Below are 15,887 nucleotides of genomic sequence, written 5' to 3' on the forward strand. Positions count from 1 at the left end.
CCCATCAGGCAATCTCGGGGCTATCTACGTAAGACCTGTTAAAAAATAGTCTCGTTTCTCGTGACTTGTTTTCCAAACTGCATGGGTAGGGAGGTCAGGTTTTAATTTAATTTTATCAAGTAAATTTGATTCTTATGTACCGCGTGACCCTTTTTGGTACACACCTAACGTCTCTAAGCATAAAGGCAAGGGCAAAAGCCACGGTGACCACTACAAGAAGATATCTACAAATCTGACGCACAATCAATGGAGTGTGCAAAAGAGTAGAATCCGGTGCCAAAACGAAATTTGAGTAAAAAAACGTCGTTTCTTAATAGTGCATAACAATAAAGAAATATTGGAGTCAGCGGCAATTTTGAGGCAGATAGAAAATGACAAACAATAGACTAATTTTAACAAGCCTAAAAGTATCTACCTCTTGTGGTGCTTTGTTTCATGAATGTGTAGCTGTTGGAGGCGCTTCTATGTTCTAACCTGGAATAGTGACACATTGTGTAGGCCACAGAGCTTGGGGTCAAGGTTTGTAGAAAGTGACCGACTTGTTTGTCTGAGGCAATTGTCTGATTTCAAGCTTCAAAATGGTAAGCCGTTAATTTTGGATAAGTTAAAGATTTAATTGTAAATTTTTGTTGATGATATGATTCATTTCAGTTAAAATCATATTGAAAACTCATAAAATTTGTGACATTTTATAATGTTCTGTAAAGATATATGTTTATACTTATAAATGCAATCACAAATCATGTTCCTTATATAATTTACGCGTGCATACTAATATTGAACATTGTCGTTCGTATCAAAGCTTTTACAGCGATTGAGTGAGTTGGATTTAACGCCGCTTTGAACAGTATTTCAGTTATGTCACGATATGTTGGTTTAAGGTTGGAGGAAAGTTCGATGTGATGTAGGTCTTAGACGTCTACAATTATGGAGAAACCCATTAGGGTGGTATAGTGGTGGCAAATCAAGTTATATATTTAGGGCGAATCTGGGATTCGAGCCCAGAATCAGATGATTCTGACACGCCCAAGGGACGTAACACTAAAAAGCTTTGGCTGACTGGCCACCCCTTTCTCTCCCTTTCGTTCACACACATATGCAGTAGTTCATGTTTCGGAGGAATGTTAAAACACATTTTTAAAATATGTTTTTAATGTTTTTTGCAAACTTGTAAACAGTGACGACGTGAGAGGTTTTGGCAGGCAGAGAATCAACACTTTCTTCTCTGATACAACATCATCTAACTGACACTTAAAGATACGCTTGAACACCCCTTAAAGGACCAACATCCACTGAGGGTTTGAGCAGTTGTGAAAGATGAGGATGGAGACGGCTTTAGACAAAGGCTCACAAGAATTCAAAGCATTAAGAAACACTATTCATACCTATAACAAATTGTATATTTGGGATAACACTTTCTCAGTAAAGTACATATTGTAGTACTTGTCCGGGTTGAGTCCCATTCGGGATTCGAACCCACACTGTCAGAGTGAGGCACATAATCGCCAGCACACAAAGTCGGCGATTTAACCCACTCGGCCACCAAGGCTTCCACACAAAATGGTAGTACGACAACTTGTAGTCTGTTTAACGCCGCACTCACCAATATTCCAGCTATATGGCGGCTATATGTCACTCTGAAAATAATCGAGCCAGACACTGCAGTGATTGACATCATGCGCATCGATCCACGCAATTGGGATACGATAACATGCTTCAACCAAATCAGCGAGTCTGACCACCCGATGCCGTTAGTCGCTTCTCACGGCAAGCATAGTCGCCTTTTACGGCAAGCATAGGTTGCTGAAGACCTATTCTAACCCGGATCTTCACGGGTTATGTTACATTTGATCACTTTCTAAATGGCAATACGTATTAATAATCATAAAGTGGTTATTAAAATAAATACGAATAGCCACATGATTTCATGGCAGACAATGTTCTTATTAATGATAAGGGAATCCAATGTATTGTTTATCCTTCTGAAATGGTTTCCGTTGGAAATGTACACATTCTAGGGAGTCACTTGTAAGCTGGACATGTTCCCTTTATTACAGAGTACGAACACTAAAGACAAAGAAGATGAAAGCAGGGAGCTATGGTTTGGTTGGGGACCCATTAAACCAAGGTAAACAAACCGGGGCCCATATGGCAGGGTACCTAGTTGGGTCAATCAAACCAAGGTAAACAAGTGGGACCCATATAGCAGGGTAACAAGTTGGGCCAATCAAACCAAGGTAAACAACCGGGGACCATATGGCAGGGTAACAAGTTGGGCCAATCAAACCAAGGTAAACAACCGGGGACCATATGGCAGGGTAACAAGTTGGGCCAATCAAACCAAGGTAAACAATTGGGATCCATACAGACGGGTACATAGTTGGGCCAATTAAACCAAGGTAAACAAGTGGGACCCATATAGCAGGGTAACTAGTTGGGCCAATCAAACCAAGGTAAACAATTTGGGGTAAAATAACCCTGACTACAAGTTCTGGTACGGCTGGGAACCCATTATACCATGGTCAGTAACATTTGTGTTACATCTTTGGGCCGCTTAAACTAGGTAATATTTTGGGTCGGTTATACCAGGGTTACAGGTTGGACTATAGTTGGCTCAATTCATTCCAAGGATAGGGTTGAATACCATAGACCTGGCTCACAATTTGGTGTATCAATCCAATGCATCATCTTGTGGTATGGTTTGGAGGTTCAGCAAATTGATGTTTCAGCTCAGGATACGGATTAGACAAAGGTTATACATTGGGGTATGGTTGAATGCCCATTAAACCTAGTAGGTAACAGCTAGGGGTGTGACTAAGAAAACTAGGGGTGTGGCATGGGGGTCAACTAGCCATGGTCACATGTTGGAGTATGGTTTTCAACACATGAAACTGAGGCTATGGTTGGAAGATGGTTTTAGGCCCAGTGCGACTGGGCAGCAAAACATTATTACGGCCAGTCAACTTTAAATTCAGGTCACAAAGTGGGTGTTCATTTGGCAAGCTTCAGAGTTATCTGCAGGTTAGATCAAGCAGGGGGTCAGACCTGTAACCTGCAGTTGTATGATGGATGATGGTGGATGTTTACACGCCCGCTATCAGCAAATTAGACAGTGATATTTGGTGACCATTGGTACAGGAGCTCATGTCTGATCAAACTACCTTGTTGATTCAGAAAGTTGAATTATTACAACAAATATTTGTTTTGTTGTTCAGACAGTTTCACTTTATCAAGAAATGCATTGTCATAAAGAATCCAACGTGGGCACAGTTTAGCCCAATCAGCTTTCTTCCGTGAGTAAGCATCTTTCAGATTAAAAGATAGGCAATTCTTTTTAAACGTCGTGATCAGTAAACTGAGACAGTATTTCCCTGAATCTGGTTAATCATTAAAGAATCGCTTCACTAGTAGACAAAATGAATGGATTTAAATAACATTTCACATTTCTTATTGAACTGATCGAAAACGGAATCCATAACAGAAAAAAACGACTGATATGAAATGATAAATTTAACCAATTCTATGATTCTATGATTGATAAGACAATGCTTTAGAACAGAAAGACATGCACGTTTATGAACCTACATTGGTTTCGCATGTTGGAAAATTGTCAAGACTGTGTAGGATATTTGTATTGAACAGAAAGACTTATACCAAAAGGTAAATCAAACCAATTTTGAAACCGAGCCTATATGAAACAATGTGCCTTCGAGCTTCTGTGACATGATCATTGGATGAAAGGTTGGTCACATAACTGCGAAACTGAAGTTCATAAGTGTGACGTTCATTCGTTTTGCTTGAGACCGTATTCTTGAAAGGACGTAAACACTGACGCACTACTTCGGCATTCCTGGGGAAATCCCTGTGAAATCCCAAGAACAAATAAATACAGAAGCGTTGATTCTCATCATTTGGACCCTTTAATCTTGACCTTAGCGTTTCAGCATACATTGGGATAAGTCATAGAGTTTGACTGCGTGTCCGCTCAAGGATATTCTCGCTAAAACCCATCCTGGAGAACAAAACTTAAGAAACCACATCGATCCAAACAATCGTAGCATCGACTCGATCTGTCTACAGTAATCTATGAATTTACCTTTGTATCTATTGGACACATCTTTACAATTATCTTTCAATGATCGGCCAATTTATTAGTGATGATTAACATTTGTAATAGCCACATGTTCAAGAACAATTTCGGAAATCTCTCCCGTCACGTTTGTTGTGTCGGCCATTTTGACGTCTTGTACCTGATGTAAATGTATTACGACGCACTGTCGTTGTGACTGAATGCGATAGTTCTAACAGACCTTTCTTATTTAATGAGGATATTATTTGAATACATTTGAATTATAGAAACTACAAAAGTTGTTCCTGTAGAGCATGCATACGCTCATGTCACCTCTCGTATTGTGGAACTATTTTATTCCGCGATACAGCTGGTTGTTGTATGGCTGTCAGTGTAAACATGAAGTCACACGTACCAAATGTAATCTGTATAGATCTAGGTCTACATCTCTTGAGGTAAAATCTAGTGTTTTAAAAAATGATAAGAATTGACTTTCACTTTGTGTGAGTTCATTGGTCTATGAACCTTCACAGAGTGAGGGCTGAACATCATATGTATAAAGTTTGGCCCTCACTCCATGAAAGTTCATACTCCACTGAACTCACACAAAGTGAAAATCAATTCTATAAATGTGCATCCCTCTTCTAGAGGCAAGCGTGTCCACTAGCCTATATCAAAGTCTAGCGTTTCCCTGAGGCTCATTGTACTGTTGACTCCAGGTTTTTGCAGTGGTTCAATAGCCTGGCTTTCTTCATGCCATGTGCTGCCATCTTATTCTTCACCATGGGGTTTGCATCTGGCTGGGTGGGGACTGCATTGGAGCAGATTGAGAAGCAGTTCCACCTGCCTAGTACCATCAGTGCCACCCTTGCAACAGCCTCAGACCTGGGCAACTCCTGCAGTGTAGCCTTTATCAGCTATATCGGCAGCAAGTTCAACAAGGCCAAAGGACTTTCGTTAGGCATGTTCCTGTTCGGTGTTGGTCTTACTCTGAATTCACTGCCACACTATCTGTTGGAGCCATACACAGCTCCAAGTCATGGTGAGTACCCATAGATATATGTGCCATTTGGTCTAATACATCACAGCTCCCAAAGACATGGCGTTTCACCAAAGTCTGACATTCCGTGAACCAGAACAAATGTTGTTCAAAGCAACATGAAACCCAAATTGATCAATTTGACTCCAGGTCACTGTACATGTAGTCGTGGTGCAAAATCAGTCATTAAAGGACAGTCTTAACTGGTAGCCATATATGACGTGATGGAAATGCTGGAGTGTGGCGTTAAGACGACATTACAATGATGTTTTTAGCTGTGAACAGAACACACGAACCGCCAACAACCTGCCCTACCAACTCGTCATCTTCTGTGAATAACAGCGCTGTTCAAGCAGGTGAAGGTCAAGGTGGCATGGGCTACTTCTCGATGCTGCTTGCGGGCCAGGTGCTCTCGGGTATCGGCAGTACAACTTTCTACACGCTGGGGATCGCCTACATTGACAACAATGCACCAGTTGCTAAGTCAGCTATTTTTATTGGTGAGTTACATGTTCTATCAGTGTTTTAGTTATGTCATGATGTGTGAGCTGAAAACCTAATGACGCAGGACTTTGGTGACCAAGAACAATTTTCAGGGCGAAATCAGAATTCGAACCAACTACCGGTGAATCCTTGCAGGCTGGGGGACGCAACTCTGCACAGCGAATTACGATGGCCCAAACCCCCTGTGTTCTAGCTGCATGTACTTGGGATATTGCAAAGTACGACAGCAATGATAGCGAGCGAACAACTATTCTGGATCCGTCCTGTCCACACATTAAGTGTTTCACATTCAGTTCATCTTCAATGAGAGGGCACGGGTGGCCCAGTCGTCTAAGGTGCCGCGATTCGCTGTACAGAGTTGCGTCCCTTGGGCACGCAAGAAACCCATGATTGTGGGTTCGAATCCAGATTCGCCCCGATTATGTTTCTAGGTTAGTCAGCACCATACCCATGCTCGTGGGTTTCACCGAAGTGGTAAACTCCTGAGACCTGCATCTCTTCAGGCTTTCCTCCCACATTAAGCTGACACGCCGTGAAATAACTGAAATAATGTTAAAAGCGGCGTTAAACCCAACTCACTCACTCATCTTCAATGACAATCTCAGCCCAAAGATGAGCGTAGGGGTATTAAAGCATGGACGAAAAACTACGTCTCGTCAAAGGCCCGGGTTTAATTCCCCTCATGGGTCCAATGAGTGAATCCCATTTCTGATGTCCCTCTCTGTGATATCACTCATAGGGCAAAACCATTCTCACTCATTCTCATTCATTCGCGTTCGTTTTGGTATTATTACAGAAGATTAAGTGTTTAGGATGCGATTAATCTGATGTTATTTGAGACACATTTCCACCGTTAATTCATGTCACTATATTGGGCGATCAGAATATCAGCCTGATACGCCAAGCATATATGTCATACGATCCACCATCAAATCAGGCTGATATATGAACTGGATGACCGCAGTTCCGCGGGTTCCAAGGACAGTCTATGTCCAGTACATCATGCAAGTGGGAAGTGCGATGTGAGAGAAGTTTGGTCTACGCCACAGTAAGCAATCGTACAATCGACTCGAGGTTTCGTATGGCTATGAAAAATGCTTTGTCTCGTCTATTTACAAACCACACTCACTCACACTCACAATGAGTAGTCGACTTTCCCCCTCCAAGCATCCATCCGTTTATATTTCCTCTATCCTCCCTGTTCTTTTGAGCATACTAATGAATGAAATTACAAAAGTTAAAGAGAATTCGATCTTAAACTGGTTGTTACTTCATCTGCTTAGTCATGACACACACAAAAAGTCATATTTTTTCAGGAGTCATTAACACTGTGACTACAGTTGGCGCTGCCATGAGTGCATTAGTTGGTGGAAGAATGATCCTCTACATGTCTGTGGACTTTGACAGGGTGGACACGGACAGGTGCGGGTTCTTATAACATGATGATCAGATTCCCCCTCCAAAAACTGATGAGGATGAGTCTAACTGTATCCATTGTGATGAAATATCCACTGTCCACTGCTTTACTTTGTTGACTTTTCAATCGCACGTGATTCTTAATAAAGCAGCAAATGTAACATCTGTTTACCCGTGTACGTGGGGAATTTTAAAAACATCGTCAGGAAATTGTTGAATGTGTGTTTTTATTATGTTTTTTAATAGTTAATATAGTTCTTGTAGGTCATTGTGTGGTCCTTAAAAAGAAATACGTAACTAAACGTTCCAAAATCCCGCTGGGATTCCGGGTTGGAATAGGTCCTCAGTAGTAGCTATGCTTGACTGTCGTAAAAGGCGACCAAGAAGATCAGGATGTCAGACATGACGTGGAGGGTTGCTCATGATATCAATCACTAGTTTGTCTGGTCCAGACTTGATTATGTACAGGCCACCCTGATATAACAGGAATGTTAAAGAAGAAACAGCCGCAATATCTCAGCTGTGTCACAGTAATGTGTAAATAATCCAGTCTGGATCAGGAAAACCAGTGACAGCCAGAACAAACAGAGCACCCAGGCACCATAACACACAGCCGAATCTCAGTGTGTGACCACCACATCCCTTGGGCTTTCCAAAACCACACTTTCATTGTCTTGACTTCACAGCTTGCCGTTCGGACCAGGGGACCAGCGTTGGATTGGGGCGTGGTGGTTCGGCTTCATCGTGTGCGGTGTCATAACCATGGTTGTCTCCCTTATCATATCAGGATACCCTAAACGGTTCCCAAGTGAGTCAGAGAAAATGTTTGTTGTAATCATCACAATGGTTGTCTCCCTTGTTATATCAGGATACCCTAAACGGTTCCCAAGTTAGTCAGAGAAAAAGTGCTAGGATTTTATCGAAAAAAGTAAATTAATTGTCACTCTCTCGCTCGCTCTCTGAGATCGTCGTGTTACCTGACTCACTGATTGATCACCATTTCAGACAGTCCTAAACCAAAGGAACTGGAATCAGAGAAGAAGGATGAGGTTCCCAAAAACTTATTTCAATATCTCAAGAAAACGATAACCGACTTTCTGAAGGCTCTCTTTAAGCTTGTAAGTACCATTCCTGACTTCTCTTTGTTATAATAGTGCTAGCAACGAGACAAGACTTTTAACATTCAATTGCTCATTTCTCGTTATACCTAGTACACAATCAGAACTGTATACATGTTGAGAAATGTTACAAAAAATATCAATATATAAATAATCGCAACTGGAATAATTATTTCCTATTTCAGATAGTCGACTTGGAGTTTGTGTTCATCAGCATCGGGTCGTCTATAGAAGGTGTAGCCATAGCTGGCATGTCAATGTTCATCTTCAAATTCGCCAGTCACGAGTTTGATATGGACTACGAAACAGCAGGGTACATCATAGGTACGGTATAGTCAAACCTGGGCCCTAGCCACACTCTTCCCAGATACGAAGGGTATGTTTCTTGTATTCTAGTTGTTTGATCAAAGATATAGAGGCTTAATCCACCCCACACCCCATCCCAAACAACCCTATAGCAAATGCACAAACATTCGGTTCTGGCTTCTTCTTTTTTTTAAAAATACCCGACTTAAATCTCTCCGTATTAATCATGAAAATATCTTTTCCGGTGAAAAGTCCATTTAAAACAAATTCCATATTAGACTAAATGTTTCAAGTGCTCGCTCGTCAGATGCCGTCATTTTGAGTAGCTGTATGAAAACTCACATGTACAGCAAAGACGTTTTGATTGGTTCAAGCATATGGTCTCTGGTTCAAGTCAAGGGCTAAGTAATGGGGCCTTTACACAGCATGGCGACCTTTGTGCCTCCCGTATACGACCATAAAACTTGCCAGGTCGTCGTTGGAGGCTCAAAAGAGGCAGAATGGTTGCCTCGGTCGTTCCAAGGTGGTACACGGGAGGTTCAGACATCGCCATGGACGCCATGGTCGCCGTCAATTTTTGAACATGTTCAAAACAGTCGCACAAAGCTCGCCGAGGAGGTTGCTCAAAGGAGGCACAGCTCAAAGGAGGCACAGCCATTGCCGTTGTTGCAGAATGAAGGCACGGTGGTCGCCCAATGATCGCCAGGTAATAGATGCCTTCTGCTGAAATATTTTTCCGTCAATCTTGGAGATGCTTCTGCCTCCCTTGTCCTTCCTTTGGGCGACCAACAGCGTGCATTGAACGATGACTGTGGCGACTGCCGTGCCTCCATTCGGCGACGACGGCAACCCTTGAGACACAATGGCAATGCTTCTGCCTCTTTTCTGCCTCCTTTAAGCTACCTGTAGTGCCTCCTCAGCCTGCCTATAAATAGATGGCTTGTACATGCAGTGTTTCATTTTGGTTGCAGACGCTGAAGAACTCGAGCAGTAACTGCTGGAGCAGTTACATAGAAACATGATTTTCTGGGTTTAGGCGACCATTGAGCGTCCTGGCCAGTTTTTGATCGCTCAAAGGTGGCACAAAGGTCGCAACCCTGTGTAACTGGGCCTTTAGTGATAAGAGAGCTTGCGTCACTTCCGAAACGAAGATGTTGTCCTGGTTATTTACTTGTCAGAATGGAAGTATAAAACGGTGGATAATTGAGGATGGTGCCTTGATGGTGCCTTGTCGCGATATTGTACCTCGACTGAGGAGACTGAAATACCCATGTGTAGGCACAATGTTTGAAGCATAAGAACACATCTGGATGCGTGTTTCAGGCGTCAAGGCTATAGTGGCGTCCAGCGGCTACATACTGGCCGGCTATCTGATCAAGCGTCTCAAGCTGGACTTGCTAGGAATGGAGAGGGTGACCACTGGGCTGTACCTGATCGTGTTGGTGTTTGGTCTCTCTATGTTTGCTGCCTGTCCTGATGTCCGCATGATGGGCCTGGATCTGCCCTATCCGGGAGATAGGTAACGTTCCTCTGATACCATCTGGAGTTGTTAGGGGGTGCCAAAATCTTAGTTTACAATAGTCTAGTCAAGCTATGTTAATAGTTTGGACAAGGCAGAACAGAGATTGATGTTATGTGAAATTGGGTTTAACGTCGCGATCACAATTATTGCACTTTTGGTATAATGAGGCCGGGTTTCGAACCCACGACATTCTGCTCTCCGGACAGGCGTTTTATCCACTACACAAAGGAAGCTATCTCTGACGAGGAGCGACACCATTTGTCGGTTCTAATAATCACAAACTTGACGTTCTGCCCGGGATTACATCAAAAGTCTACTAAAGTTGGTTGGTTGGTTTGTTGTTTAACGCCGCACTCAGCAATATTCCAGCTATATGACGGCGGTCTGTAAATAATCGAGTCTGGACCAGACAATCCAGTGATTGATATCATGAGCATCGATCTAAGCAATTGGAATCGATGACATGCATCAACGAGCCTGACCACCTGATCCCGTTAGTCGCCTTTTACAACAAGCATAGTCGACTTTTACGGCAAGTATGAGTTGCTAAAAAACCTATTCTACTCCGGAATTTTCACGGGTCGTCTACTAAAGAGTGAGTGAGTGAGTTTAGTTTCACGTCGTGTCAGCTTGATGTGGAAGGAACCCTCGAAGTGATGCAGGTCGTAGATGTGAAGAACGGGAACACGTATGTGGTGCTGACAGATGAAGAAACGGGATTCACGATTTCAGGATTCTTATACCTCTAGGGGAGGCAACTTTAAAAAAACGAATGTAGACGTTATGTTGCCGGACCTAATGTAAACGTCACAGGCAGTCAACTTACGGACGTCGACAGTGGAGTTTTTCAGCGTGGAGATGTCGTGGAGTCGTGTCTACTGATTCTGCTGCCGCTGTCCTTGTTTAGTTCTATTCCTGAGACGAGAGACCTTCACAAAGAGATCTTGTGCCGGTGTTGTAACTGTGGGTCGGCCACAGGGTTGTCAATCAGCAACGGAACCTGTTCGCTGTTGACGTTGTGCAAGTCTTGTGATAGTGTGAGAGAACTATCTGGCTACGGCAGTTGCAGAGTTACCGACCTGCAACATTCCTAGGGCCGTCCTTCTTTGCACAGGCGGCAGTCGTTGTCTCAATCGGTGCTTGATATCCACCTTTATAAAGGATACATAAGACTTACAATGCACGTGCTTTTACCGAGGATAATGAATGCACGTGCAAAACGTGTTTGTGTGCATGTGTGGAATGGACGTCACATGACATCAGTTCATCTGTCACCAGGTGGAATGGTTACATTCATACAATATAAGTATTTGAACTTAAGTTATTTTTCTGTTCAGTATATTTTCAGATGAAATAATCTTTTGTCATCTGTTGCAATTTTTTAGCAGATGTAAATATCTTTTCAACCGATACATACATGTTTACAAAGATCATATTTGATACCTGTAACGAACCTGACTTCAAAATGATTTTGCTACCTTCGCTCTATGAACTTTTCAGCATCATTTGACACTTTCATTTCAGCGATGTGTCAGGGTTTCTTGCTTCCTGTCAAGGTCAGTGCCAATGTCAAGGTCAGGACTTCAGCCCTGTTTGTAGCAGCGATGGACTCGTCTACTTCTCACCCTGCCACGCAGGTTGTCTGGACAGTAGCATGGATGGCGATGTGATGGTAGGGATGACCATTAGGTCGTCAATACTGATACGACACCAAATTCTGTCTTAATTATGCATATTTAATTTCACAAAACTTCATAGACCCTCTAGAGCTTTGGGGGCCAATTGCCCTGTGATGCTTAAATTTGCTGTTCAGAATTGCGCCTCTTTGCTATTCGAGGATTCGCTGATCGTTTCGAATTAAGATTCAACCTGATAATAAAAGATATATATATATAATGAATTCTTGGTTTATCAGCTTAAGTGTTAAACATCTGAGGTTTGCGTCACTTTCACTTCGCCGTTTAGCTGACATACCGTGATATAACTGAAATGCCATTTCAGGGCGTCTCAAAAACATATATAGTTACTTGATGAATCTCTCAAAAACATCATGTTTGATCATACGATAAATGCCTGCAAAGTGTAAGTTTCATCAATCGGTGATACTTTGAGCACTGATGGAAATAGCCCATTATGAATAAATATGTTATGTCATAAGCTCAAATGACTATCCATGTACGTGATAATATTGTTACCCCAAACCCCAAGTTGTGTAGAAATGTTTGCATTTACTGGTATGCTGAAATGTGAAGTTGTGTTGAGATGTTTGCATTTACTGGTATGCTGCAATGTGAAGTTGTGTAGAAATGTTTGCATTTACTGGTATGCTGCAATGTGAAGTTGTGTAGGGCTGGCTGCACTAACTGATATCCTGGAATATGAAGCTGTGTGGAGATATTTGCACAAACTGGTATCCTGGAATATGAAGTTGTGTAGAGATATTTGCACCAACTGTAGTATGCTGGAGTATGAAGTTGTGTTGAGATGTTTGCACTAACTGTAGTATACTGTAATATGAAGTTATGTAGATATATTTGCACTAACTGTTATCCTGGAATATGAAGTTGTGAAGAGATATTTGCACAAGCTGGTATCCTGGAATAGGAAGTTGTGTGCAGATGTTTGCACCAACTGTAGTATGATGGAATATAATGTTATGTAGAGATGTTTGCACTAACTGCAGTATACTGGAATATGAAGTTGTGTAGAGATGTTTGCACTAACTGGTATCCTGGAATATGAAGTTGCATGTAGAGATGTTTGCGCTTACTGCGGTATACTGAATAAGCTGCTTCAAATTCTTCCTTGCTCTGCAGACTTTCACCAACTGCAGCTGTATAGCAGCTGGACTCAACACCAGTGTGACAGGTGCGCTGGCCACTGCGACCGCGGGCAAATGTAGCACCGACTGCTGGCAGGTGTACCTCGTCATGCCCTGCTTGTTTGTTATGTACATCGCCATCTTCTTATGTGCAACTTTAACAGCCCTCAGTACACTCAGGTAGGTACAGCACTGAGGACTCGTGGCCCCTTCTGTTCCGTCTGTGCACTCCGGTGGTACAGCGCGACCGTGTTAATCTTATACAATTAATGTGACCTGGTTTATGAGGCCTTGTCATTTAGCGCGAATGTCGTCGATCCCGGTATAAAACAGCATGCATACATTTATTCATTAATGATCACTTGGATGTACTTTTGCACTTTATTAATTGAACTACAAGGCAACATTATGTTTTGGGTGTAAAGCAGAAAGGCCAGTCTGATTTTCTGTGATCCTCCCTTTCCCATTGGAATCTGTTTCGGTGGATAATCGAGACCAGCTGACATTTTACATATTAAATTGAGTGTTGGTCAAATAAGAAAGAAATTCTTAAAATGTCTTCAAAAACAAAGTTGTCATGGTAGGGGTCGGATACGTTTGTAGGTTAATAAATGGTCGTTAAAGAATATCGATATATCTACCTGTTGCAGTTCAGTGTCTGATATGTATATATATATATATATATTCACCCTACAATATCTTGAACAGGTGTGTGGATCCAGATATTCAGCCCTTTGCCCTCGGAATAAAGATGATATTTGTAAGGGTGATAGGTAAGTTTGAAGCCGTTTGTATGTGAAGACTAGCCATGCAGATGTAATTGTGTGGCAGTTACAGGTTTTGTTTGACTGTCAACTAACCAGTAATATACCAGTAGTATATAGTGTATATAATACATAGTGTAGTTAGTATTAGTATTAATATTAGCATTAGTTATTTGTGTCAGTATTAGTATATAGTGTAGATAATACATACTGTAGTTAGTATTGGCATTAGTATTATTATTAATATTATTATTAATATTAGTATTTAGTATTAGTATTTAGTATTAGTATTTAGTATTAGTTTGCAGTATGTGTTTTAGGGATTTTAATGAAGATTTGATACAACACCTTTTAACTTAGTTATGCTTGGGTCAGTCATTACCCTATCAGCTCCTTTGTGTCAGCCAGGGCAAATGTTCTGGTTGAGTGGTTGACCCTATTGTTTTCCTTAGGGTCAGCTTTGCATGCTTTTTAACCCGCACTTGCACCTCAGTCACTACACTGACAAGTCACTGACAGACAACAGCAAGTGGACACATTTTAAAGATCTTGTAAAGTCAAGGTACTTTGATGTCACTGTAGCCCTGACCATGTAGTCGTGACAGACTAAAGTGTCACCTACACCTAGAGGCCATACTTCTGGGTGTGAAAGAAAGGGTATACCACTCGTCATCTAATAAACGAATCACACCCGTAGCTGTGTTTTTGACATCATTTATCGATGCACACACATAATTCTGCTACAATAGTACATGTGAGTGAGGCATTTTGTTAGACGCCGCTGTCAACAGTATTTCAGGTATATCACGGCGTGTGGTGCCGGTCTTAGATGTTTACCATTTCGGTGAAAACCATGAGCTCGGATTTGTTATTGACAAACCGAGAAACGCAATGAGGGGGAATCTGGCCATGCTTGCAAAGACTGCTTCTTTTTTGTACTGATTGGATGTCCACCTCATGGAATGGCTAATTTTAGGCTGTAATTTGAATGGGTGCATGGGCTGACTTCTACAAAACAATTTTGGCGGAACCATAGGAACCAACTTATACTTAAGATAATCGAAGGACTTTTGGAACGGCGAGATGGCATGACGACGACAATAGTTACATGCTCTGGGTTTTAGCCGACATTTCGGATCTGACATTACTGGCCAATGTACGTTAGCTTCACTATCAGACAAAATTAAAACAGAGACGTCCAATCAAATTACACTGTTTTGATATGGTTGAAACACCAGTACTCGACTGGACGTTTGCGTGCCGCCTCCAGCGAAGAGAACGTCTCACATCCCCCTGTCTAAAAATCTGTCTATAGCAATATTCTGATTCGATTAAATATATCAAGAGCTCGCTTTCAGACAACGCATTTTGATGGGTTGTTCATTTTAATCTCTTTAGCGAGAGAGATTCTGTGTTGGTGATAAAAGACAGAGACGGTGACTTCCGATCGAAACTAAGGTGACGAAACATTCAGGGTGTTTATCAAAATAGGATGGATAAACTGGATAGTTAAAGGATAAAAATTCGGAAGCGAAATGAAGAAGAATTGATATTCCAGGTACAATCCCAGCACCTCTGGTTGTGGGCGTGGTGGTAGACTCGGCCTGTGAGCTGTGGAGTGGGGCGGAGGGCGCCCAGTTCTGTCAGCTGTACGACAAGCAGGCCTTGGCTGTGGGAATCGCCGTCATGTGGCTCAGTGTCGGCCTCATCGCTTGCATCTTCATGTTCCTGGCATCTCTTGTTAACCTGTGGAAGAAGAAGAGGAGGGCGGAGAAGAAGAGTACCGAAATGAACGACGCTGGTTGTTGTGATGAAAAACATAACGGAGATGCGAAGAGTGGTGTTCAGGAAAGTTCACCAGAATAACAATTTAAAAATAAATACAAGACTTTACAGATTCCATCATAACAGATTACATGTAGCACTCCAGTGGCAGTGGTGTACTATAAATAATCCATTGCTCAAGTTACGAAATATATCAAGTTCATTCTTCACCAAATATAGCAAAGAGTCGACAGGATAAGAATGGTTGTGGTTGATCTAAGGAAAAGGTCTTTCTGTATCAGGTTTCTCCTTCTGACCCCATTGTGATTCTGGTCCCGAGCTATTCCCACAGCCGAAATAAACTGACGGCCAAAAGAAACGTTACCAACGATATTTCTAGGATAAAATATGACCAACACAATTTGAAGCAGCAATAACAATTGTATAGTAGAAATTCATAATTCAGAACAGTAAAATGCGAATTTACTAATTCAACAACAAAGTCCTTGACCTCCAACAGGGATATTTCTTGACAAGGGGTCATTCTTCCAGTATTCGATCAAC

At 41.9% G+C, this 15,887-nt stretch overlaps 1 protein-coding gene across 1 annotated transcript; it reads left to right on the top strand.

Moving 5' to 3' along the window:
- The first annotated feature begins 2,039 nt into the window (after positions 1 to 2,039).
- Positions 2,040 to 15,425, top strand: LOC139443721 (solute carrier organic anion transporter family member 4A1-like). The gene is made up of 12 exons (XM_071224653.1): positions 2,040 to 2,128; positions 4,789 to 5,111; positions 5,384 to 5,608; positions 6,929 to 7,034; positions 7,715 to 7,836; positions 8,034 to 8,146; positions 8,332 to 8,470; positions 9,776 to 9,971; positions 11,499 to 11,646; positions 12,791 to 12,975; positions 13,504 to 13,568; positions 15,118 to 15,425. Exons 1-12 carry the CDS (start codon positions 2,040 to 2,042, stop codon positions 15,423 to 15,425), a joined length of 2,019 nt encoding a protein of 672 aa, XP_071080754.1.
- The last annotated feature ends 462 nt before the right edge of the window (positions 15,426 to 15,887 follow it).

This window comes from Haliotis cracherodii, unplaced genomic scaffold (genome assembly GCF_022045235.1).
Source record: "Haliotis cracherodii isolate W230 unplaced genomic scaffold, xgHalCrac1.p SCAF_5, whole genome shotgun sequence".
Lineage (NCBI taxonomy): Eukaryota > Metazoa > Mollusca > Gastropoda > Lepetellida > Haliotidae > Haliotis > Haliotis cracherodii.

Bases quoted from the DNA above. Each gene is read 5' to 3' on its own strand.
- LOC139443721 (XM_071224653.1), top strand. From the start codon at position 2,040: ATGTTCCCTTTATTACAGAGTACGAACACTAAAGACAAAGAAGATGAA. The intron at 5,112-5,383 runs GTGAGTACCCAT...TGATGTTTTTAG, and splicing joins ATACACAGCTCCAAGTCATG to CTGTGAACAGAACACACGAA. The intron at 13,569-15,117 runs GTAAGTTTGAAG...TTGATATTCCAG, and splicing joins GATATTTGTAAGGGTGATAG to GTACAATCCCAGCACCTCTG.